Genomic DNA, 26688 nt, shown 5'->3' on the forward strand with positions numbered 1-26688 from the left:
CTCCACTGCCGAGCCCCATCAGGGGCCCGGCAGTGGACCTGCAAGGCCGGCGGAAGTGCGAGGAAGCCCTGTGAAGGCCCCCGGCCCCCAACGGTCCCGGCCGCCGCTGGCCTTGTGGCTCCACTGCCGAGCCCCATCAGGGGTCTGGCGGTGGACCTGCAAGGCCGGCGGGAGTGCGAGGAAGCCCCGCCAAGGCCCTCCCTGGCCCCAGGCAGGCAGGGGTGGGGAGAGGCGGGGAGGAAGCAGAAAATGCGGGGCAGGGGCGGGCATCTGATCACGGGAGCGCTAGTATCCCATGGCATCCAGCACCCGTCCAAGTCCTGTTGCAAACTGGATGTTTTTCATAAGCGTATGCGCACAAACACGTAACTGAAAGCAGTGCTGCTTCTCGGAACAGCGCATGCGCACAAACGTGAAACGCTTGTTGCGTCACTTCTTTGCCACGCTCCAGCATTGCCGTGTGATTGCGAGCTTCAGTCACACAGTGAAAAGCTGGTATGATGGTGGTGCTGTCTTGTGATTAAGAGTGGTGGATTCTAATCTGGAGAACCAGGCTTGATTTCCCACCCCTCCTACGCATAAAAGTCAGCTGGGTGACCCTGGGTCAGTCACAATTCTCTCAGAGCTCTCCCAGCCCCACCTACCTCACAGAGTGTTTGTTGTGGGGAGAGGAAGGGAAGGAGATTGTAAGTCACTTTGAGACTCCTTTGGGTAGTGAAGGGTGGGGTATAAAACCAGCTCTTCTTCTTCATAATTTGGAAACTACTGCCTTAAAGTATTTCCTGAAAGAAGTCTTGGGGATTCAAGACAACCAAATATATCCCTAGGGAACCAACAAGCAGCCACCCCCTGATGAGTCTGCATTCTGCAATTTTTTCCTTTTCTATCAAGGCATGCCGTCATCTCTCTGACATCCCCTGCAGCAGTTTAAATTTAATCTCATCCCTGGTGGATATGGTGAGAAGGAAGTATCCATCATTATCCATCATTAATAAATAAGACCCTGGCAAATAGGGATGGTGCAACGGATGGCTTTCGAAAGACATCTCTTGGCTGCAGTTCAGACAAAAGGAGTAAACTCAAAGTGAGGCTGTTAAATGTTGGTGTTTCTTGGGCCAAACAGACCCAGTCTCATTAGCACATTAATAATTTCACAGGAGGAGGGAAGACTTGGAGGAGAAAAGGTAATCTGCCTATTTAGCCGGCACGTGGCTGGGTTCCATGTGAAAGGATTACTTTTCTCTCCAACCTGGTAGAAATATATCAGCTCCCAGGCAGTGCTCTTGAAGGGAATATAAAAGATGATGGTGAATAAAAAGAACATTTTATTCTGGGAAAAAGCAATCAATAAATCGAAAGTTAAAAAACATTTTCAAGAAAAAAAAATCCAGATTGGTTCCCCAGTCTGAAATCCTTTTCATGGATGGGATCCCATGATCCATTGGTCTAAGGATAGCAGGATCTTCCCTGACTCATCTCTCTCCCCAGAGAGGGGGAATGTTTATTCCTAGGGTGGAGTGACCTGTGCTAACAGCTCTCTGGATTGGGCTACTCCATTTGGGAGGCAAAATCCTTGCTTTCTTTGTGTTCTTTGAGCTCCATTCATGCAACAGGTGGAAAGGGTGATCTTCCCCTCCCTACTGTAGCTGCCTAGCCCAGGTGACTATTAGTACACAAGTTATTCTACTCTGGGAATAAAGTTCCTGGGGTTGGAAAGGACTTTGGGAGAGAGGAGAGACAGGAAAGATCTCAGACCAACAGTGTCTTTTGGTGGCAGGTCACGGGATCTAAGCCCATGTTTGTTTGGATCTGATTTGTTGTACAATCCTGTGCAGAGTTACTCCAGCCTAAACCCATTAATCTCACCAGTCAGTGATGGGACTGAGGAGCAGCAGCAGCCACCCCCTTGCCTGCCCTCTTTTTATGTGTACCAACCATGCCTGCATGGGGGTCCCCGAGACATTATCCCACCAAGGACCTTTAAAACCTGCATCAGGCCCTGATATTGTCCAGATTATTTTGCTGTGCTCATTATTCCATATATCTGTAACTCTGAGAATGACCATTTCTCAAAGCATCCATTATTATAGGTTCAACTATACATTACAATTTCTTCCTGGCTTATTTCATATGACTCCCTCTTGTTTTGTATACGTAATTGCCAGGATTGCTTTATCAAGGAAGAGAAGAATATGGATATACCCCTATCCATTTTCTCACTTGCTTTTACCAGTACTGGGGAGAATTTATAGGCAGACTTTCCCCCCCTGCCCTGACCCAAATGGCCCACACTAGCTTGATCTCATTGGATCTTGGAAGCTAAGCAGGGTTGGGCCTGGTTCGTACTTGGATGGGAAACCACCAAGGAAGTCCAAGGTTGCTAGCAGAGGCAGGCAATGGCAAACCACCTCTGTCTTTTGCGTTGAAAATCATGTGCGGCCCTCAGTACATTGGCTGCAACTTGATGGCACTTTCCAGTGGGAAAATGGTAAAAGTATTGGGATTTTTGCCTTTAAATAAGGCTGGAGCAAAGCATACTCCATGTTTAAAAGTTACTTTACTAAAATGATTTTAAAAAGAGGGTAGGGAACGTTTGGACAAAAGAAATGTAAACAATACATCCTAGCATCTAACTAATGCTAATAGTCACATTGCTAAAGAAAAGGATAATGGCTACTCTTCTTCTCCTCCTTGGTCAGCACCAAAAAGCGGATGATCAACAATAAATGTTGTGAATACATGCATACAAAATCGAAGCAATAATTTCAAACAAGATGCTAACTGACCTATAGAAAGGTTACAGGTCAAAATACCTCCTACTTAGGGGCAAACTAAAGACTACTTCTAAGTAGTTACAGATTACACAATGGCATGACCTGTTTACCAGCAACTAACAGTACCAGTTAACCCCATAATGACTGAAATGTAAGCGACTCGTAAATCCAACAAAAGGGTTAGAGTTTTCTGCTTGCTTCACACCATTCTTCTACCATTCTGTCCTTAAGAATGAAATAAGCTACATTTGCCATTAAAAATATAAAAATCTACATAGAAATAACTGCATGGTATAGTTGAGCCCATTGTTGGAAGGTAGCTGGGTTCCAATTATAGTTAGGCTTAATAGGTTAAATGGATAGGGATCCCAAGTCCCCCCTGGGGGCGGGGAAAACCCCGCCTCAGAGGCCCGTTCCCCGGCGCTGCCAGATTGGGCCCCGGGGGGAACTCCACCCCGACGTGAGCGTCACCCGGAAGTGACGCGACCACGCCGGGCATGCTGGGGGCAGGGCCACAGCCATCCAAGGGAAAACTCTATGGTTTTCCCTTGTATGGCCGTGCCCCCGCCCCCAGCGTGCCTGGCATCCTCCCGTCACTTCCGGGTGATGTGCGTGCGGCGCGCACACACCAGACGCCGGCTCTGGCGAAGATCAACTTGGCCAGACCCTGGCGAAGATCAACTTGGCAACCCTATAAATGGATACCTGTGATGAGAAGCACAATGCCTCTTTGCCATGGCTAACCTTGTTCTCAATCTGTGTTCTCAATCTGTTCTCAATCTGTGATGCAGAAGACGTGTGAGGGCTCCTTAGGCAAAGCTCGGTGGAAAGTTTTAAGTATTAATAGAAAACATGTCGTCTTTGAGCAAATGAAGCTGGAGCATTCCAGCCAAGTTTCTGACAGAGTGGTTGTCATCACAAGAAAAGGCAATGTGCAGTCTGACTTAATGGACAAAAGAGCCTGTTCCTTTCTAGTTTAGCAGATTCCCCCCTTTAGTGCCAATAGTCGGGAGAACCTAATGGGATGGCAAGCCTCTGAGGTTCGAATCCCAAATCCAGTTGCAGGGTTTTTTTTGTTTTTTGTTTTTTTAAATTAATTTTTATTGGTATATTAAAAACAGAGTACATCCATATAATACATGTTACCTTTTACATAGCAGTGAACATTGCTGCTTATGGTTAACAAGTGACACTGCATTTCCCTTGGTAAGGTACTATTAATGCTTAACCTGAGTGTTGTTCTGAATGCAAGTGCGGGGTATGATCCTATTAGTACACCTGGTAACTTAGTGTGTCTCACAAGTGTAGCCACTCGTGGTATGCCGTGTTACTTGGGAGGATTCCTCCCTTTGACAGATAGTGTAGTATCGGTGACCATGTTTTCACATATCTCATATGCATAGCTATGCCTGTCTGTTGCGTTCTTTGTACTGAGTCCGCGATTTTGGCCATAACAAACTGTTGCCATAGTTTATCATGCCGGTTGCAGGGTTTTGAGTTTGGTGTTTGTCTCTGGGAAAGAACAGCACTTGCATGTCAGAGCTTTGAGGTTTATATGGCTTTGGAACAGTGGGTGAATTTTATTTTGGCCTTTCCACAAATCAAGCTCTTGCACAACATTTCAATTTCTGATGCAATTTCCCATTTGCCCTTTATCAGCACTGTTTTTGTATGATGCCAGGAAAGTGTTGTGTGTTTAGTCTGAAGAAAACTGCATCTGTCTGAGGACTCTAGACTCTTGGCCCACCCTCTTTGGCTTGCTTGTTAGGTTGCCTCGGCTGCTTTAGACTGTGGCTCGGGAGTCAAGCTGCTGGATCCAAGTATCACAGAGTTGTTGTTCCAGCAAAGGCTGAGGGTGAATGGAGGCTTTAAATACTCCTGCAAGGAAGAGGAGGTGCAAGTTCGGTCCCTCCAGGAGCACGCTACTCATTCTTAAAGGTGATGCATCTGGCTATGGTGGCCAGGACTCCAACAGGGTTGGGGTGGTTCTTCGTTTTGTGGGGGCCTGAAGGGTCAGTTGGGGAAAGATCTCAGGGGCTACGGTGGGTTCTGGGGTGGAGGGTCCAGAGTCTAAGTGTGAGTCAGAAGGCGGGGTGTATCCTATGGTGAGAGTGTTGACTCAGTCTTCTTGGGTTCTGGAGGTGTCTCACTTGCCTCCTTCTGTAGTGGTTTCAGGTGCTCAGCCTCTTCTTCATCAGAGTCTTTGGCCTCTTTGCCTAAAGATGAGGAGTCCATACTGTGGTCTATGACATCAGGAATGATTTTGAAGTTCTATGTGCTCCTTTGACCCCAAAACTGACAGGGCTTGAACCTTTGGCTCCCTTCTGCTAAGTGAGGAGTCTCACTGAAAGGAGGCTTTTCCACCTGAGCAAGATGGCTTTTCCTGAAACAAATTTCCATATATAGCCAGGGCTGCATTATTACTTTAATGTAGGGTTGCCTGACTGCTGGTGGCGGTGTGTGTGTGTGTCCAGTCTTACTCTGGGAGTCTTCTGGCACTGGGCATGTCGGGCAGGATGCTCTAGCATTTGGGCAAAAACCTCTATAGTCACCATAGAGCTTTTGCCCAAATGCTAGAGCATCCCCCACACAACATGCCTGGCATGATGATGTCACCTCCGGGTCACTATGTGGAGGCCATTTTGTTCTGTTGCTCTTGAGTTTCTCAAGGATGGGAAATTGGGGCTGGGAAGGGTAATTATCTGCCCAGGGTGGCCTACTCTGTCCTCCTTGTTCTGCTACACAGATATCTGGGAATAAATTGATACAGCTCCAGTGGTTCGTGGTCACTGATTTCTGATGTTGTTCAATGTTAGTCATTCTTTCTGATGATCAAGAATGGATGTTGCCATTGCTTTCAGGCGGGCTACTTGGTGATGAGCCAAATGCCCTATTCCATCTTGACCTTTGCTTAACTTGTTGGCTTGAAACATTACCTGTTTACCTTTACAAAACTTAACTGGTAATGTGCTAATTGCTATGTACAATGGATGAGTCAGTCTTTGCATGAGCAGGCACTTCTGGGGTGCAAAAGAGAGCTGAGTTTTCAGAAAGACGTGTCTAAACTTTGCCTTTCCCACATAGTTTAGTTCTCATTCAGTGACCTCTTTGGCACCTGCTTTGGCAGTCTTTCGCTCATCTTGTAGGCTACATAATCCAGCCAATCAGGGATCTTGCCCCCATTTTAAGACCCCCAGAGTTATACCCAAATGGATGCATTCCTCAGGGGATTAGATTTTTCTAATGTATATTACCCCCACCTGGAACTTCAGCTGTAATTCTTGCTGCATTCTTTCACAAAAGGATCATATGAAGTGGCTGAGTATGGTTAGGTTTACTCCCTGCCAGGAGATTTGAATCCAGGCCTTTGTTTGTCTGCCTACCTCTGCATTATTGTGTCTTCAGGGCACACAGGGAAGAAGATCAGCTTTTGATTTTACATGTTGGGTTCAGCAAAAGAACACCTTTGTCTTCTTTCTGTCATCTCTGTATCTCTGCTGTTTCTTTCTCAGCCTGGGCTTTCCCATGCTGATTCTTTTTCCTCCCCCCCAATCTCTGAGCATCTGATGAAATCATTAAGGAAAGTGGCGCAGCATGAACCCAACCATAAAGCAAATAAACATGAAGGCAGATGCTGTTCTGGAATGATGGAGAATTCCTCCTGGCTGCAGTTCTCTTTTATAACCGTCTTTGGGCTCTAGATTTGGAGCTTTCAAAAGAATCAAACCTGTTGCTTCCCATTCTCTAAGGGAAAAGTGAGTTTTGCTGTGTGAGAACTGGGACATATAGGCCTTCTAGTTCACCTGGAGCATTTGTGACAGGACGATAGCCAGCAATTCTCTTGTCATCCAGCAGAAGGCAGAAATGATGCATGGGTTTATTTACATGTACTTGACAACACACGGTTAATTGCTGTGTTTTCATTTGGCAGAAGCCCTAAACTACTCAATGAGGAATCTCGGGAAAGACAATCTCGTGGGCGCATTGTGTAAATTAAATGAGTCAATGCAATTAATAATTAAAGGACCGCTGTCAGGAAAACAATTTGAGATTTAAATAAATGGATCAGGTTTGTTACTTACAGGATCTGGGTTTATTAAGATGGATGAGATTTTAAAATCTCATTTTGATTTAACCACCAGTTCTCTGGCCTTTCCTGGTCAGGAGGATATTTGATGTGCCTTTTAGAATGTTGCCAGAGTAACATTTCAATAAATGAGATTTAATCTTGGGGACAGGTAAGAGCCCTGCATTCTGTCGGGGTCTGTATACTTCTGGAGGTGCAAAGGTAAAAACAATGAAGCCCCTGAAGGTCTTGCAATGTGGGTGAGTACCTGGCCCTCCTGCTCTCTTCCAAGCCAAGATGCTGAGATGCAAATGGAATTTCTTCGGATAATAGCCTCTCAACAGCCTAACAGCCTGCTGAGCACAGTTTAAAATCAGAAGCAGCTCTGTGTTAAATGATACGAGGAAGTGGAACTCGGAAATTAAATGGTTGAAATCCAGGTGGAGTGAGGAGTGTCAAGGCAATAAAGACTGAAGGGGAAACAGCTATCCAGTTTGCTGGCATGTTGTTGTCAATTATCTGGGCCTGTTTGGCAGTGGGTAGGTGGTGGAAGGTGACATTCTACCAGAACCCACCTGGTGATCTCTGGACTCTGGATGCAGCATGTGCTTTGAGCCCTTCGCTTAATAGATACTGGCTAAATTCTAAAGGTAAAGGTTTTCCTTGCTCGAAAGCTAGTCGAATCCGACTCTAGGGGGCGGTGCTCATATCTGTTTCCAAGTCGAAGAGTCAGCACTGTCCGAAGACGTTTCCGTGGTCATGTGGGTGGCATGACTAAACACTGAGGCGCACGGAATGCTGTTACCTTCCCACCGAAGTGGTACCTATTTATCTACTTGCAATTTCTTGCTTTCAAACTGCTAGGTTGGCAGGAGCTGGGGCCAGAGACAGGAGCTCACTCTGTCACACGGCACTAGGGTCTCGAATTGCCAAACTACAGACCTTCTGGTCTGCATCTCAGCGTCTTAACCTCTGAGCCACTGTGGCCCCATGGCTAAATTATAGCTGTCATCAAAGCCTTAATTCATATAATATTACAGTTGAGGCTGCAGAAGAGGAATGCTTAATGGGACAGAGCAATCAGTAATCTGTAGTTGGAGTCACATTACAAAAAGAGACCAAATAAAGACAGCCACGGGTTTCATTGGATAGTCTCTTTTATCAGCTCTTTTTTTTTGGGGGGGGGGGGATACAAGAGTCACTGGAAAAGACAATCCTGCTAGGAAAAGTCAAAGGCAGCAGGAAAAGAAGAGGACCCAACATGAGATGGATTGACTCAATCAAGGAAGCCATGGCCCTCAGTTTGCAAGACCTGAGCAAAGCTGCTGACGATAGGACATTCTGGAAGTCCTTAATTCATAGTGTCACCATAAGTTGGAAGCGACTTGATGGCCCTTAACACACGTATAGATTTTGATTGCTTTCTGAAGTCTTGTCAGGCTGTTGCTACTCCACCTTGCGACCCCGTATGACAGACCATATGGTTGTGATGTTGTTAATAATGGTACTGTTAGATACAAGCAAATCCATCTCAACAGGTTTAAAAGTTCCCCCTTTGGTTCCTTTAGTCATCTTTACCTGTACGCACTATGATGAAAGCTATGAAAATGCAGCTCTCTCCAACTGGCTAACTGTGTAACCCTCTGCCAAGTCACTCCAGTGTAAACCCAATGGACTTAGATTGAGGTAAATCTTCATAGGATTGCATCATTAGTCGGTGTCATTAAGGTCAAATACTCGAGCTGGTATCATTCAGCTCAAGGTCATGCTACCTACCCAGCAGCAGAATTAGTAAGGATTTTTGCCAGCCCTGCTACTTGCAATCCTTTAACTGGGAGATTGCAGAGATTCTACCTGGGACCTGCACCTGTAACATGTGAACACATGGAGCTGCCTTATACTTGGTCCATCTAGGTCAGTATTGTCTACTCAGGCTGGTAGCAACTCTCCAGAATCTCAGACAGAGGTCTTCTACATCACCTACCACTGGATCATTTTGTAGCTGGAGATGACCTTCTGTGCACCTCTGAGCCATGGCTTCTGCTTTCCATTATCACCAGATCTCCACATCTGGCCTGCCAAAATCATTGCACCAGCATCCTTTTCTATCTACAATTTGTGAGCTTCTCCCTGCAACTTCCAATCATCCCCACTTTAAACTCTTTCTCACGTGCTGCTGTAACCCCCCCCAACTTCTCCAGTGTGCCAAGAAAGCTGTGTTCTCCCGCATATTTCAGCATGAGCATACCTGCTGCCCAAATCTCCCCCCCTTGCAGGCTATTGCCACCTAATCTACAACTGTGCCCCCCCCCCCAGCTGCAGATTATGACAAACTGCAAATTTGACACACCTGCTGTGCTAACGTACAGGAAATGGGGGAGAGGCTGATGTTAGGGAACGCATAGCAAACATCTGCCAGACAGACACTTTGCCCAATAAGGAGTGTCACATCCAAGTCCTGAGGATTTCTCCTAATCTCTGCGAGTGTTTTTGGGGCTGCCTTGAAGATCCCAAAACCGTGGGTTTTATGCTTGAAGCCCTAGAGTAAATGAAGTCCCACTCAATAATCAATCGTTTCCTTTCACCTTTAAGTATCCTTAAGTACATTCTGGAGCTTACTGGCAGATGCTTCCCAGGACGAATACCAGTTTTTTCAAACCCTCATTTTGGAATTCAAGCAAGCCTGTGAGAAGCTGTGATTGGTTCTTTTAAGAACTGCTTTTCATGGGAATTGCATGTGGAGATGGCATCATCATAAGCTGGCTATTTGGTACATTCGCCGTGTGAGAGCATCCTTACCGGATGTGAATGCTACCTGTTGAGAATTTGTTTGTGCCATCGACTATTATGATGATGAACGGTTCCATTTTGTGCTTAGCTATTCTTGGTCTGCTCCTGCCATTTATTGTGTTCTGTGATGACGTATTGTTGGAACAAAGAAAGATCTGTCTGCATCCATCTGTCTACTTCCAGCTATCCATCCACACTGTAACCACCCATCTGCATCTCCTCTACATCCATTTATCCATCTGCATTCACCTATCTATCCATCATTTTGCCAGAGCATCAGATAGAGAAAAGGCACAAGGGGTCACATCCACACAGAGAAAAGAGGAGTTGACAGTTCCCTTTCTCTGTCTACTGTTTATCAACCCTTATCTCTCAGCGGCTAATTTTTCTTGCTCCTCCATCTCCCACCTCATTGGGAAAATTAGCCACTAAGAAGAAAGATGAGTCATTTATCCATTTTGAGCATTTTATTTGAGATTTTATTTAGAGCATTTTTTACCTGACAGACAATTGATGGGGGATGGTGTAGCCTGGCACTTGAATGGGACACTACCAAAAGGAAGGTGATGGCAGACCACCCCCACTTCTCACTTGCCTGGAAAGACCCTTGCTGGGGTCACCATAAGTCCATGGTCTAGCCTGATCTCATTAGAGCTTAAAAGCTAAGCAGGGTCAGTATTGGATAGGAAGCACTGCAAACCATTTCTGCTTTTCACTTGCCTTGGCAGCCTCTGGCTGGGGTTGCTGTTGGAAGTTCCAGGTGCAATGTCCCTGCCTCAGCCTCTATACTTCGTGGCAAGAGAGACTAGGTAGCTAGATAGGTGCACTGAGCTTAGTCCTGTGTTTACTCTTCTTCCCCTGTCCCCTTTGAAATGTAGATTGTGTTCTCAAGCACAATTTCCTTCCCTCCGTTCTCTCTCAGATAAAGACGAACTCTCTCCCTGCACACACCAAGAGGAACAATATGCGGTCCTCTCTTGGAACCATGAGGCAGATGACCCTCTTGCCATCTGCTTCCATCCTTTAGCTAGTAAGTTAGTACTCTATCCTGTCCCTGCTCTTTCCTATCCAAAGTGTACTTCTCAAATAAAAATTTCTGTTGAACTTGTAACATGGCTCTTTGTAGGTTTTTAGCTGAGTAACTTGGTAATGTAATGCTGCTGCATTTGCAGCTTTATTTAAGCACTCTGCTAACTAGTGGGAACTGGATTAACCACATCAGTTAACCCCAATAGTTGCCATAAGTCCATGGTATAGCTGGATCTCATCAGATCTTGGAAGCTAATCAGGGTTGGTATTTGGATGGGAGACCATCTTGAATCTGCAGAGGAAGACAATGGCAAACCACCTCTGCATCTCACTTCCCTCACTGGGGTTGCCATAAGTCAGTTGCGACTTGACAGTGTATACATATATAAACAATGGAAACAGAAAGAGGAAGAAAGTCCCTGGGCGATATCCTACCTTAAGCTGGAGGAAGTTCCTCCAGCCTAAGGAGCCTCCCTCCAACCTAAGCAGCTCCTAAATTTATTTATTTTATTTATATCCCACGCGCCTCGCGACGGCAGGCTCGGGGCGGCTCACAGTCATATATATAAAAATACATTATACAAATATTAAAACAGATAAAACAGTTAAAACCACAACAAAATGCAAAGTGCTAGCAGTGCAAGTAAGCAATGATGGCATTCTTTCAGCATTCAGATATAACAATCACTATGTTCCAGGTTCCTTGCCAGGCTATCAGATATTACTTTGGTGCTGATGTTACTTTAGTGCTGATGTTAGGGCCAGGGACACAACGACGGACCCCTAATCAAAAGCCTGGTGGAAGAGCTCCGTTTTACAGTTCCTGCAGAACTGCAGAAGGTCCCACAGGGCCCTGGTGTCCTCCAGGAGCTCATTGCACCAGTGCGGGGCCACCACAGAAGCGGCCCTGGCCCTCGTCACCACTAGCCTGGCTTCTTTAGGGCCCGGAAGGGCCAGGCAGTATTGGGATCCAGATCTTAGTGCCCTCTGGGGAACATGTGGAGAAAGGCGGTCCATCAGGTAAGCAGGTCCCTGACCATATAGGGCTTTAAAGGTCAAAACCACCACCTTGAACCGAATCCAGTATGCTATTGGCAGCCAGTGCAGAGCTTTTAGTGTGGGCTGGATGTGTTCCCGCACAGGAAGACACAGCAACAGCCTCGCTGCATTCTGCACCAGCTGGGTGTCATCCGCATACTGGTGACAGCCCAGCCCATGCCTCCGGGCAATCAGAAACAGGGATCTAACACGGAGGCATCATCCAAGAAACCCTGCAGCTGAGCCGCCACTGCCCTCTCAATCAATTTGCCCAAATAGGGCAAATTGGATACTGGCCGGTAATTAGCTAATTCAGCCAGATCCAGGGATGGTTTTTTAAGGAGAGGGCAGACCACTGCCTCCTTTAACACGCTAGGGAACAGAGCCTCAACGAGGGACTTATTGATGATCTCCCTTAGCGCACCTCGTAGCCCATCACGACTGGCTTTAACCAGCCACGATGGGCACGGATCAAGGCTGCAAGTGGCCGGGCGAACAGATGAGAGTAACCTGTCAACCTCCTCTAGACTGAGTGGACCGAAATAATCCAGAATGGGACCAGACGTGCATGGAGCCTCGAGTTCCGTTACTGTCTCAACTGTGGCAGGGAGGTTGTGGCGGAGCAACAAGACTTTTTCAGCGGAATAGCTCGCAAATGCCTCACAGCCAATCTCCAATTTCCTATCGTTTGATCTGCCCTGTGGCAGTGTAGTCAAAGACCAAATTGTTCTGAATAATTGGGCTGGGCGAGAGCTCGCAGATGCAATCGTGGCCGCATAATATTCCCTTTTAGCGGCCTTGGCTACAGTCTCATAGGATCTCATGAACGTCCTATAGGATGCTGTTGTCACTCTGTCGCGAGCACATCGCCACTGTCTCTCTAGCCGTCTAAGCTTCACACATGAGAGTTCTTCCACTGAGAAGGTTCAGCCTGATAAGAGTTCTGGTGAGCTCCAAAGCTTACACAATGTTTTGTGTCAGTTTAGTTGGTCCTAATAAAATGTATTACATGTTTTTGATCCTCCTCCAAGAGCTGCTTAGGATAGAGGAAGGCTTCACACTTCACTTAATGATGAATATAGTGCAATGGCTCCTTCAGAGTAGCACAAAGTTGGAGTCCAGTGGCACCTTTAAGACCAACAAAGTTTTATTCAAAGTATAAGCTTGTGTATGTATGCACTCTTCTTCAGATAACAGTGTGCATGCACATGAAAGCTCATTTCTTGAATAAAACTTCGTTGGTCTTAAAGGTGTCACTGAACTCCAACTTTGTTCTACTGCTTTAAACCAACACGGCTACCCACCAGAATCCTCCTTCACATTATGTATATGATTTCCACCCCTTACACATTTTTTTGTCTTAAAATAACCTTCTCAGTGGAAGAACTCTCATGTGTGAAAGCTGCTCTCGCAGAGGGAATGGATTGTAGAGCCAGGCTCCACTGATGGTCTGTTGCCTGGGTTAGAGATGAGAAGAGATTTACCGCTCCACTAAGCATGCAATACCAGGGATGGCAAGTCCCTGAGATGGGGAGCTGAGCTCTATCTGTCCGTCAAAACCATTTGGCCATGCTGCTGATTGGAGTAGATGCAGCCAAGACACCACAGGTATTTGATGGTAGACCACGACAAGGATAAGCTTGCCTACAGGCAACCTTGCTGGATCTAGCTGATCCTGTTTGATTAGCCGCATGACTGGAAGCAAGATGTAATGCAAATCAGGCATGTCCTTTGACCTTTTCTTTTTTCATAAGTAGGGATGCCATCTCTGGGTTGGAAGATCCTGGAGATTTGTAGGTGGAACCTGGGGAGAGTGGGGTTTGGGGAGGGGGGGACATCAGTGCTGTATAATGCCATAGAATTCACCCTCCAAAGCAGCCATCAGCTGTGATTCTGGGAGATTTCCAGGCCCCACTTTGAGGCTAGAAATCCTATAAGTCAGTGCTCATCATCATGCTTTAAATCCTTTTAAAAAAGAAAGCCTTTCCTTACTCGAGTTACTGGTCCAATTGTTGATAGATCGGAGGATTGGTGTGAATATTGTAGGTGGCATCTTACCCAGTGTACACAGCCAGTTTCTAAACTTGATGTTTCGGGGGAGGTGGGATATGACTAATTAAAGGCTTGATTCAAATGTTGCCTTTGTAGTGTGATTACTATTGTCCCATGACTGACCCCTGTGTCATTTCAGTTATGGCTGAACTTCTGTGTCACGGGTTGCCCAGATGCTGAGAGAACCAGTATGGTGTAGCAGTCAGCCCGTTGGCCTAGAGCAGAATAAAGTTGGGTTCAAATCCCCACCTGCCACGAGACTCACTTGGGAAACTGTGTGGCAGGTATTCTCTCTCAGCCTACCTCACAGGGTTGTAGTGAGGATGTAATGGGAGAACCATGTACACTGCTCTGAGTGCATTTTTTTTTTACCCTACCCTTCTGACAAGGAGCTCAGAGTTTTCTGCTAACCAGACCTGGCTGGCCCAGGCTTGTCAGTTCTCAGAAGCCACCAAGGAAGTCCAGGGTCACTACTCAGAGAGGTAGGCAATGGCAAACCACCTCGGTTTGTCTTCTGCCATATGGGGGTCACCATAAGTTGGCTGAGACTTGACAGCATTTTCCATTGCCACACTTTCTGCTCCTCACTGGGGCAATTTATACTCATGATCCTGGTTTCGAGGTGGTTGTGGTATGGATGTTCCCAGCGATGTGGGAGCCCAGCCTATGAAAGCAGCAAGCTACGCTGCAAGAGTCAAGTGTGCATCAGACCAGCTGCATCTCCTTGATGTTGGAAGGGATGTTAACTCTAGTCCAGTTGCTGGAGGAAGGAGCTTATATTTCAGAAGAGCTGGCTGCAGTATCAGGGCTTGTCTTTCTTGGGTGACGTGGCTGCTTGTTAAACCTGGGAGATGACAGAATGCTCGATAACAATGATTTGCCTGGAGGAGCATGATCGGCACATCACTCTGGAGGAAAAAAAACAACTGCCAGCTGGGCTGTCTGCTACAGTAGCCAAGATTTTCATTGCTCAGTACTTTGGGAAATTCATGGCACTCGGGGATAAGTCCTGGTTTGACATTGTTCACCACCTCTCAAAAAGGTCCTTTCCCTATCCCCCCCCCCATATTTTATGGTGGTCAGTGATAATAGGTATCAACCCCGTCCTCCCCTAGCCCAGGCAATTTTGGAAACAATTCCAGAAACCATTATTTATCTTATCAAATACCCTACAGTTCTTTGTACAGTAACATGTTCTTTAATTCGGGGTTGGAGTGGATCAGCCCCCCTGAAATACTTAGAATCATAGAATCATGGAACCACAGAGTTGGAAGGGGCCATACAAGCCATGTAGTCCACCCCCCCTGCTCAATGCAGGATCAGCCGAGAGCATCCCTGGCAAGGGTTTGTCCAGCGACTGTTTAAAAACCGCCAGTGAGGGGGAGCTCGCCACCTCGTTAGGCAGCTGATTCCACTGGTGCACAACTCTTACTGTAAAAAGGTTTTCCCTAATATCCAGCCCTTAATTTCCCGCCCTTAATTTAAACTGATTATTGTGAGTCCTATCCTCTGCTGCCAACAGGAACAGCTCCCTGCCCTCCTCTAAGTGACAGCCCTTAAAATACTTCAAGAGAGCAATCATGTCTCCCCTCAGCCTCCTCTTCTCCAGCCTTTCCTCACAGAGTTTGGTCTTCTTGACCCAGGCTCTCACTATTTCCTCCTTTTTCTGAGGCAGAGAAGCCATGAAGAACCATGTTGGGTCTTTTGGGTGCTTGGGTTGGATGCCCTTTGGCCTGGCTTGACCCTGGTTCAGCTCCCCACTCAGCTATGAGGCTCGTTCGGTGGCCGCATCTTCCCTGTCCTGCTAACCAAGTTCACACTGTTGTGAAGATAAAATGGAGGACAGGATAACCACAAAGCCCTAGGAGGAAGCGTGGTGTGTTTACTGGATAGAATCATGTGTCTGAATTCACTCCTAACGCATTTACTAGTTCCTCCCACTGCTAGTTGTTGAGAGAAATTGAGCTGTATTTTTTCTTACATTTCTGTGTTGATAGGTTTTACTGATAATTATCTTGCATTGTAAATTGAAAATCCTTATATGATGAACAAGGAATTGGATATATAATTATGTTATAGTCAGAATTCTCCTTGAGAGGGAAAGTTGCATGGAGGATATGAGCACAAGAATGAGAGGATTGTTAGGAAGACCCTACAAATGAGTTGTGTGCTTCAGGCTGAACATTACAGATCAGAGCAGAAGCTATCAATGTCCTATCAGACTATAATGAACCAAAAATGGTGGGACAGCCTGATTTTGGACAAATACTCTTACTGTAAAAAGGTTACATTCATGAAATCGTATTTCCATGTGACGTCTGAGCTGAGGGCTGGACCCCGTAGAAGATTTCTGTGTGCACAATGATCCTTGGAAGTAGAAGTACTAAAATTACTTCATATGCCCATGATTAAAAATTACACTGAAATGCTATGTGTTGCTGTGGCCATTGTATTTCCCCTTTTGGAAGTAGAACTGTGCTACATATATTTCCCTTTCTGCTCATACATCACTGGATCCAACTCTGAGCTTCTGTGTTCTTCTTTCCTGTCGTAGGATCCTACCTGATGGTCAACTCCTCCCAGCATGCTCAGGGGCAGAAAGCTCACATCCTCTTCCAGACGCTAAGTGAGAATGACACCCATTGTCTCCAATTCAGCTACTTCATGTACAGCCGTGATGGGCACAGCCCTGGGACTCTGAATGTCTACGTGAAGGTGAATGGTGGTCCACTGGGCAGTGTGGTGTGGAATGTTTCTGGCTCCCACGGACGCCAGTGGCACCAAGTGGAACTGGCTGTCAGCATGTTTTGGCCCAATGAGTATCAGGTGAGCATACAGAGGAAAGCTAGCAGAAGCTTATGAAATAGCACTGGGGAAATGAAGGCTCTGAAAACAAAAATTTTGGGAGTGCCTGTGGCTGTGTCTCAGTGGTAGAACATCTGCTTGGCATGCAGAAGGTTCCGGATTCAATCCCCAGCATTTCCACGGACCAGGCAGTAAGTGATGTGAAAGACCTCTAGCTAAGTCCCTGGAGAGCTGCTGCCAGTCTGCATAGACAATATTGACCTTGATGGACCGATGATCTAATTCAGCATAAGAAAGCTCCATGTGTTCCTGTGAGTCTGATAGCCAGAGGCAGTGGAGGGGGGGGAGTACCAAAGTGGGAGGAGAAGGAAGAATATGTGTGAGAGGCAGGACAGCACAAATCTAAGAAGTGAACAGATGAGTCTATTGTTGGGCTCTTCCTTGTACAAGAGAAGGGGTATTTGGAGTAGACTTCAGAACTGTGCTGAGAATTATGGTTCGCCTATTTTCAGTGGAAGCCAACTTGTAATTTGAAATGCTGTTACCATTCTCTTAGAAGCCATGAACACAAGCCATGCAATACCTTTTATTAGGGCCAATCCAGTGATACTTAACAATGTGCAGGCTTTTGAACTTGAACTCTTCATCTGAACATATGTTATAAAATAAAAAAGAGGAAAAACAGATTTTTCAGGTCATGATTTTAAGATTGTGTCATGCCAATATATGGTGGATCTTCTGGCAGGCAAAGAAGAATTAGGTTTCAAGTTGTTGCAGGCTGAGATGTGGGGTGGGAAAAATAAAAACAAGAAATAATACATCAGACTCCATGGTGACAGTTCCCCCCAGTGCCCCCAATTTCCCCTTTAACCAAAGAAAATCCGAATTCCTTTTTGGAAGATTCAGTTTTGCTGGGATAGACTATATGTGACTATGGAGAACGGTGATGAGATTTCCAGATGTCTGATTTAGCTGCAAAAACCAGCTGTGATGTGTGTGGAGGTAGAGATGGATTAATGCTGCTGCACTTGGGAAGGGGGTTTAACTTGCCTCCCATGCCCCCCCCCCAAGGAGGCTTGTAATCTTGGAAGATGGGAAAAAGCAGCCTGTATAACCCAGCCTAGCCTGATCCCATCAAATCTTGGAATCTAAGCAAGGCCAGCTACAGTTAGTACTTGCATGGGAGACCTTCAAGGACTGCTATGCAGAGAAAGGCAATGGCAGTGGTAGGACTTTATGGGGTTGCCATGAGTCAGTTGAGACTTGATGGCACACTTGAGGAGGAAACGAAGACAGGCACAGTATGTAGGTAACCAGGCTGCTGAGAGGGGAGGCTGAGGGGGCAAAATTTGGGAGGCCCAAGTTAGCTGGAGGGCCCCTGAAGCCAGCATCATGCTGCAATTACGGAATGCATTTACTTTTCAAAAAATTGTAATGCAGTTTTCTGCACTGCAGCCACTAGGGGCGCATGGAAGGACGAGCACAGTAAATAGCAGTTGCTCTGCTTTGGGCTTAGGGTGCATTTCTGCTAAGATTAGTTCAAGCAGGCAAATATTTCCATATTCCACTAAACTCATCAACCAAGCCACCACTAATTTTTCCTGTTAGTGTGTTATAGAAAATAACATACCCTTTCCTCTTTTCTTAATATCTGTTCCTCTTTTCCACAGTTTCTCAATTTTGCTCTCTTCCTTTCATGATATGCCTTCATTTCTGTCTCCCCCTTTCTAATCTCCCCCCTATTTCTCAGCCTTACTCCCAGTTCTTCATCTTTCTCCTGGTTCGGCAATTTAGAAGTATCTAATAGTAGTATAGCAGCAAACCCTTGTTAGTGTTATGAATAGAAGCGGGGGGTGGAGGGCTAATTTCCTCATGATCTATTTTATTTATTTATTTATTTATTTAATTGGATTTGTATCCTGCCCTCCCTGCATCTATCAAAGTGGTAGAAGGATGCTTCCCCCCTTACATGCATGGTGATGGAGTGTTAATCTGACTTAGTGGTAACATATGTGGAACAGAAATTAGAACTCCTCTCCCCCCAATTAGATGTAATTATATTTTAAACACCGTTGAGGCTGTGGGTTGTTGTTGTATTAGTGGGACATCAAATACCCGTCTGTAAATGCCATTTTGCTATTGTAGACATTAAGCTTCATGTCATGAGACAAATGACACAATCTTTTTTAGAAAATATGTCAGCAAAAATGAATCTGAGTGATCCCAGTACTTCTCATCTACTATATAATAAATTAGCCCCTGCTTTTCTGCTAGCTAAAGGTACAAGGGTACCTTATCATACTGATTTACTTACTGAAGATTTATTGTCATCTGAAGCTTTTGTAAATGACAGCCCACTTCATCAGAAGTGAGGAGTGTGTCCTACATTGGTACAGATTGTGCCAAGGGTTTTAAAGGATCGTTTTAGTGCACTTTGTAATAAATACATATATTTTGCTTAATTTATTTCTCAAAATATTTTTCTCCTTCTCACCCAACCCTTGGACATTTTTCTGTGGCTGCACCTTCTCTCTGTCCCTGCTTCACAGCTCTCTGGTGGGTAAGGCTCCATTGGCCAACTGATCAGCAGTATCTTCAGAATGCGTTCACCCTTCTGGGCGGACTCCAAACGAACTTACCTACCTTCCTTGGCTTCATGACCCCAATTCGGATCAACTCATCCCCACCCTCCCAATCTTCTTTTTTTGCAGCTGAATTGTACATTTGGGGAATGTGTAATTTGGCTCTGGCTTCATACCTTTCCAAACCTTATTTCTGCTTTCTGAGAGATTTTCACTATTGAGTGTCCAAGGGGAATCAAAGATAGGGCCTCCTCCTAATTCACAGTATGAAGGAAACCTATCAGGTTTAATAGGGTGAATTTAAGCTACTGACTGCCTCTCAGCCTAACACCCATAACAGGGTTGCACAGATAAAATCAGAAAGAAGGAATGTGAACTTTTTCATGGAGGGAAGTGGAATAAAGGGATTGATACTTGTGATAAGGGCTTGTATAGCATCCTAATTTCTCAGTCTCTGGCTTGTTTTTAATACGGCGTTCTTTAGTCTGTTTACATTACAGGATCTCCATATGAGTTTGCTGGTGTGCCAAGTTACCTCACTCGAAACCCACCCCAAAATCCCCGGTGTTAGAATGCCTTGACAAAGACCATGCTTGACTCCTCCACAGGTTCTGTTTGAGGCTGTGATCTCCAGCGAACGCAGAGGTTACCTAGGATTGGATGATATCCTGCTCTTAAATTATCCCTGCTGTAAGTATTACACGGTCCTCCCATCTCCGACGCCCTCCTGACAGAGGCTACCGACTTGTCACAGCTCCCTTGTGCTGTCAGCTGCCAGTTCTTTTAATGAGCTGCTTGACAGGACTCTGTCAGTTGGCCCTTGACAGCATTAATGGCCTCCCATTAGGAACAGGCTAAAGGGGGAGGGGAAGTCTCCCCTCATGCAGTGGGAAAGTAGGAAATCCTAATGATGTCGGAGGGTGTGTGTGTGTTTGTATCTGCTAGGCGCTAAAGCCCAGATTCGAGGCTGATTTGATAGTGGTATAGTACTGAGTCATATATCTTACTATTTTATATGCATTATCTAATTTTGGTTAGCTTTTAACATATTTATTATTATATTATTTAGTGTTGTAAGCTGCCACAAGACCCTTTGGGTGAGTGGTGACTAAAAAAATCTAATAGATAAATAAACTAACAAGTACACTGGGAGAGAGTTGTCTCATGACTAGCATGTCTACCTGCTCTGCCCCTGGGGTTGCCAGCCTCCAGGTGGAGCCTGGAGTTTCCTACACTACAGAGATCAGTTCCCCTGGAGAAAATGGCTGATTTGGAGGGTGGACTCTATGACATTATATCCTACTGAGATTCTCTCCCTCTCCAAACTCTACCTTCCTGAGATCTGCCCCCAAATCTTAAGGAATTTCCTAACCTGAAGCTGGCAACCCTATCTGCATCTTCCTCCTGCCCATGGAAGTGTGGTTGGCCCTGGGAAGGAAGGAAGAGCCCAAGAAAAGGCTGTTGTCATCAAGAGTAGAACTGTGACCACCTGCTTGGCCTCCTCCCCACCCTGTGGATTAGTCTGTTGTGGACATTATTTGAATTAAATACTGAAACACACATCATTTGTTATAACAGATTCCATCCAAAGAAAGTCTGGGTTTTTTTTGGGGGGTGTTAAGTAATCTGGGTTTGTGGTGTATCTGGTAGTGGATCATTTTCTGTTGTTATCTTTTGACATTGTAAGCTACTGTGAGTCTGCCTCAGGCAGAGAAAAGCAGGTTGAGGGTGCTCATACAGAAAAATACCGATCTTCTGCATCTCAAGGGGGGGGGGGGGAATCAAGCAAACCTGAATTGTGTCATAGGAGGAGAATCCTACAAATGAAGCACATTTGCAGAAGCTTGCCTGTTTGGCACAGTTAAGCCTCAGAGGTACCAGTTTTCAAACAACATGGAATTATTTAGCAAGGCGTGGGAGTGCTGGCAGGGTAAAGCTGTCAGTCTAGAACTTGTATAGGCCAGCGTTCAAAACTGCATCTAGCCACAAGGCTGACTGTGCCACCTGGGACCAGTATCAGGTCCCGTTCACACGCGGCGATTTGGTCCGGGAGCGGGACAGTTCGGGGCCGGATCAAACCGGCGCGATCACACCACAGCATTTTGGAAGCGTCTTGCTTCCGTGGCTGAACTGTCCCATTCCCAGGAAACGCCGCCACAAACTGAACCACCTACCTAGGTGGTTTAAAGGGAAGCAGCGCGGCAACCGGGGCGTTTGATCGCCGGCGCTTCCTTGCGCCGGCTCAACCCCGGCCCGGATCCGAACTGCGCATGCCCGGACATGCGCAGTTCGGCCGGCTCCCGTTCGGGCCGTGTTTTCTCCCCGGCGTTTGATCGCGCCGGGGAGAAAAGGCGCCGCGGCCAGGGGATCCATGGGATCCCGCCGCGGCGCCTCAATGTTGGCGCGGCTTTTAAAAGCCGCGCCTTAAGAGGCTTTTCCCCTGCCGTGTGGCAGGGGCCGTAGTCTTTCTAAAGCCTAGTCTATTTCACACAGTTAATTAAATTAATTTATTTACTTCATTTATACCCCACCTTCCCCCTCAGTGGGCACTCAAATTCACTTACATTGCTCTCCTCTCCTCCATTTTATCCTCATAACAACCCTGTGAGGGTAGGTCAGGCTGTGTGTATGTGAATGGCCCAAGGTCAGCAAGTTGCCATGGCAGCATGGGGATTTGAACCAGGGTCCCCCAGATCTCAGTCCAACACTACAGTGCAGTGGCTTCCATGCTGGGCTGTTGTGAGGTGAATATGGAGGAGGGGAGAACCGTCTATGACATTCTATGCGGTCCTGACCTCCTTGGAGGAGACTCAATATAGTTAACACCATAAATAGAAAGGGATGAGGAAGGGGACTGAAAGGAGCAGGGACATGTTAGTCAGCCAGAACTGTGTGTGTGTGTGTGGGGGGGATTGGGAAGAGATCAAACAGAACTAGAGAAAGATACCTTGCTACTCATTTTTGAGCCTTATCAGATACAACCCTGTATCTATAGACTTAGTGACAAGAGATCTCTGAGCCAGTTCCAAAGTGAACCACAGGGACTTGCCTTGTCACTAGTGAGGACTTCAACTGCTGTACCAGGTACAAGATTATGTATCTCAACACTGCAATTGTGAGCAGGCCGAATATCAGTGCATCTCCTGACTTACTAGGGCTCCCAGACAATTTGAGCCGTGGATCTTATCTTTGAGTTTCTGGAAGTCCTTGGTACCTTTCTGCCTGGGGTGACACACTGGCTGCAGTCACATACACTAAATAATCCACATTCAGTCCACTTTCAATGCACTTTCCAACTGGATCTTGCCAGTTCACACAGTGAAAATCCAGTTGGAGAGTGCCCTGAATGTAGACGGAAAGTGGATTATTTAGTGTGTGTGACCGCAGCCACTGAGTGCTTCATCTGGGCAAATTGTCTGGCTACAGAATCATGTCTGTATGCAGTGGCTTGGATCCAGCCTAGAATTTTTGTAGGCAAAATGGAGGCTGGTATTTACCTAATCAGCTTTCCTGAGGGAGACTATTCCTGGGAGTCCCTCATCTCCCTGGAGCACCATTTTGAGGGTAGGGCGGGGGCTAGGCTGTTGTGGGGGGATGGTGGCAAAGAACTTCCCTCCCTTTGTGTGTGTGGAAATGCAGGAACCAAGCCAACGCATGACAGATGACAGAGAGTCTTTCCCCAACTGTCGCTCGTCTGGTTGCTGATTCTGGCAGCCATTTTGGCTTTGTCGAGTTACTTTAATAAGGAATGAACAATAAGATGTTTTTGCCATCCCCATTTATTATTTATAAAAGTACCTCAACTATCTGAAGCGATGCCTGTAAACAAAAATACATGGGTGTCTGCCCATAGGCTTGCTAAACAATATTAAAGACAATCTGTCCTTGTCACGGAGAGTGCTAGCTTTTTGTTAATTGACAAGTTAGCTTCCCGACATCCTTCACTATCTACAAAAAGGGGCTTTGGTAACATGTAGATTTATTTCAGTTTCATCAATTAAAAAAGCTGGATGATTGATCAGCTAAAATAAACCACCTTTAATTAGCAAGCAGCCCTAGTGATTTATAATGGGGAATAGTGTCTTAATTATAGACAAGAGAATGATTAGTATATGGATGTGTGGAGACCAAATCGAGAGGATCTTAAATTGAGTCATTGACCTTGGTAGCCCCTTGGAAACTTGGTAATATTCAAGAAAGTCAAATTTTATTGGCAACGATTTCTGATACTTACAAAGGTACAAAGTCAACTCTTTTTATACAGTAGTTCATTGGACACAGTCAACCCATAGAGTTAGGGATACTATAGCAGGAAGCCTCCTGGAAATCCCTTTTGTTGCCTGTTAGCTCCTTGGTTTCTGGCAGAAGGAAATGTGGGGGGGGGGGAGAGAATGTGTGATGGCATCCTGCTGGTGCATGGAATAAGACAATCATAGAGTTGGAAGGGGCCATACAAGCCATCTAGTCCAGGCCCTTGCTCAATGCAAGATCAGCCTAAAGCATCCCTGACAAGTGTTTGTCCAGCCACTGCTTAAAGACTGCCATTGAGTGAGAGAGAATTGCACTTATGTCACTTCCAATTAAAACTAGCTGATACAGGGAACACTCTAGCATTTTGCAAAAACTCTATGGTTTCCAGTTTTGACTTGAAGTGAAGTAAGTATGCTGGCTCAGTGCTGTCACACCATTCTCCACTCCTCAATTTTTCCTGGTGGTTACCAACTGCAGCCTGGCAACCCTACATTGAGGGTGTTCATACGTTTTGGGGGTATGGTGATCATGCTTGATGGATCCCATTCCCTGCACATTCATTAAATTGCCTGAATGGAGCATGTGAGCATATAGCCTGCACATGTGGACAGCATGGGGAAGGGAAAGCCGTATTTGGTGCCCTGAGCTCCTTGGAGGAATGGTTGGACAATGGGTGCACCATTAAGATTGTGGCAGAATTGGATGCTTAGGGAGCCTTTGACATTTATGTATAAGGTACATTGAATAGAATACAGCAAGAGTAGATCCCAGAAAGCATTGTGGCATGGTTAATGTTGTCTCCTGAAACACAGGCAGTGTCTGGGAGCTGAATTCTGTTTCATACATAGTTTACATTCCCTGAGCCAAAGCGTACCATCTTCAAGACAAAATGTATATAGATTAAGGTCATGTATGTCTCCTGCTCTGTTTAAGGACTCTTGACCTGCTAGATAACCCTGAGATGGGTAAAGTTCATGATGCCATTATAGGGAAGGGCCTAGTTATTGTTATGTTTGTATTATTGTCCACCCTGCATTCTATTGATTGCAAAAATGTATACATATTGGTGACATTTCAAGGTATGACACTGCCTCCCATTTGAGAGATATGTCTTCCCTATTTGGGTAATTGTGTACGCTACCCTTTTGGTAAATGCTCTAAGCTTTTCTGTTAATCCGCTTAAGGATCAATAAAATAGAATTTAGTGCAAGCTTGTGTCTTTTTCTCTTGCCCACTGAGACTTGGTGTCCAGCCAGTCCCGTCTGGCCCATTGAACTGGAGAAGATTTGGGCTCTCAGGTAAAAGCCTGGGGGCCAGATCCCCCCTCCCCAAGAAAGATATATCCTATTGAGTATGATTAAGAGAAGAGTAACAAAGAAGTGCTAGTTCAGGGATGACTAAGGATTGATTCCCTCCTCTCTCCCTGTTCTGGCAGCCAAAGCACCTCATTTTTCCCGCCTGGGTGACGTGGAAGTGAACGCGGGTCAGAATGCTACTTTTCAATGTGTAGCTGCTGGGAAGGCCTCCGAAGCAGAGAGGTTTCTCATGCAGGTAAGTCAAAGATTACCGGGATTATTCCTCAGGGTCCACCAGCCAGGTCCCTGTGGTTTGGGTTCTTGCGATTTGGATCGTGCCCTCAACCTGTTCCTTCTGACACATCATTTCTTGAAAGGTCTAAGGGCCAGTAGGGACCAGTGGATATACCGCCCCGCTAAGAACATTGATACAATCACCTGTCTTTTAAAATTAATTGACTCTGGGATTATGGCTTCCCTTTAAACTACAAAGGCTTGTCTTTTGGAGGAAGCATCAGCCACCTGAGCTTTAGCCAGGGCAAGGCCAGTAGTTTCACCATCCCACTTGGAACACAGCTGTGCCCTACCTAAGATTTCTTTAAAAGAAAATCAGGCTCCTTCCCTCTTGGAATAAGTCAATTTCATTAAGACGACTACATACTGAATCTCCTATACTAATCCATCTTCAGTGGTGGATTAACAGATCTCCACTCTGCAGTGGTGAACATTTTCTCTGCTGTTATGAGAGCTGTAACCAATTCTGTATCGTTAACCCCGAGACAATTAATTTAAAAGTGGAACAGCACCACCTTGGGCTTTGTTGGCATTTCATAACCTATCATCCTCTTAATTACCCAGAAGTGTTCCCAAAAGGGGTCAATTATGGGGTGATTCCAAAATACTTGTAATATATCTGCCCTTTTGGCTTGGTAATGCCAGCAGTTTGCTGTATCCAAACGGTAGATATATTTTAGCTTTAAACATGTTAAGTATCAATAAAACTAGTATTTATGAGACTGTGGCATGGCATGATGGGAACTTGGTTTTAGAATACCACAATTCCTGGTTTTTAAATTTTTTTAGAAGATTCCCTTTTTAGCTAATTGTGTGGTCCGCAGTCTGTCTGTGGGTACCTTTACAGTTCTCACATAGTATGGCGGGCACAGCTACAAAATGGCTGCCACAGCTTGTCTTCAGTCACAGAAGATACTTGTGCTGTGGTGGCAGCTGCTACTAAAGCAACATTTCTAAGAATCTGTGCAGCCAATAAAGTCTCCAGTAGCCAATCAGCCCTGGCCACTTTCTAAAAACACTTGGTGGGTGCCAGAGAAGGTGGTGCTGAACATCATGGTGTCTGTAGGCACCAAACTGGAGCTGCTTGAGCTAATATGAACATGAACATGACAAAGTACAGGGGATAATTAAGCAGGAATTGCCAACTTCTTCCGCGTTGGGGCTGGATCCTTCCAGCTTTGGTATGACTGTTTCCCTCACCCATGCAAATTGTCTTGCGAGGATTTGGCTTCTTCTGTGGAAAAAACACCTAAAGAGAGTGATCGTCTAGGGTTCTGTATGGAGACATGGAGCTGTAGAAATTGGGTAAAGCGGAGGAGTTCTAAACAGGCTCTTCTGGAAACCTCCTGTCAGTCATCTCCAGCATCCTTGTCCCCATAGACAGCTGGGAGCACCATCTTCTTGAAGAAATGATGGTTTCCTGTCTGCACTTCCCAATGCCTTGTAAGGCATCTGTGAAAATGGTGCCCTGACTCTCCAAATCGTAGACCTTGCCCCGGTGCTTTGTTGGTGGTACTGCTGTTGAGGCATCTGGGGCTGAGTTCTGCTCTCTTGACCTGGATGGCCAAAGCTAGCTAGATCTCAGAAACTAAGCAGGGTCGGCCATGGTTAGTACTTGGATGGGCGGCCACCAAGGAAGTCCAGGGTTGCTACACAAAATCAGGCACTGGCAAACTACCTCTGTTCATCTCTTGCCTTGAAAACCCTAAGGG

At 45.9% G+C, this 26688-nt stretch overlaps 1 protein-coding gene across 1 annotated transcript in view; it reads left to right on the forward strand.

Annotated features, from left to right (window-relative positions):
• Positions 1-26688, forward strand: part of PTPRU (protein tyrosine phosphatase, receptor type U) — a 563689-nt gene that overhangs the window by 249814 nt on the left and 287187 nt on the right. The window contains exons 3-5 of the mRNA XM_015423947.1: positions 16304-16575; positions 19745-19826; positions 24823-24938. Coding sequence (XP_015279433.1) covers positions 16304-16575; positions 19745-19826; positions 24823-24938 — 470 coding nt within the window. The remainder of the gene's footprint in view (positions 1-16303; positions 16576-19744; positions 19827-24822; positions 24939-26688) is intronic.

The sequence above is a fragment of the Gekko japonicus genome, unplaced genomic scaffold (assembly GCF_001447785.1).
Source record: "Gekko japonicus isolate JY-2015 unplaced genomic scaffold, Gekko_japonicus_V1.1 scaffold344, whole genome shotgun sequence".
NCBI lineage: Eukaryota > Metazoa > Chordata > Lepidosauria > Squamata > Gekkonidae > Gekko > Gekko japonicus.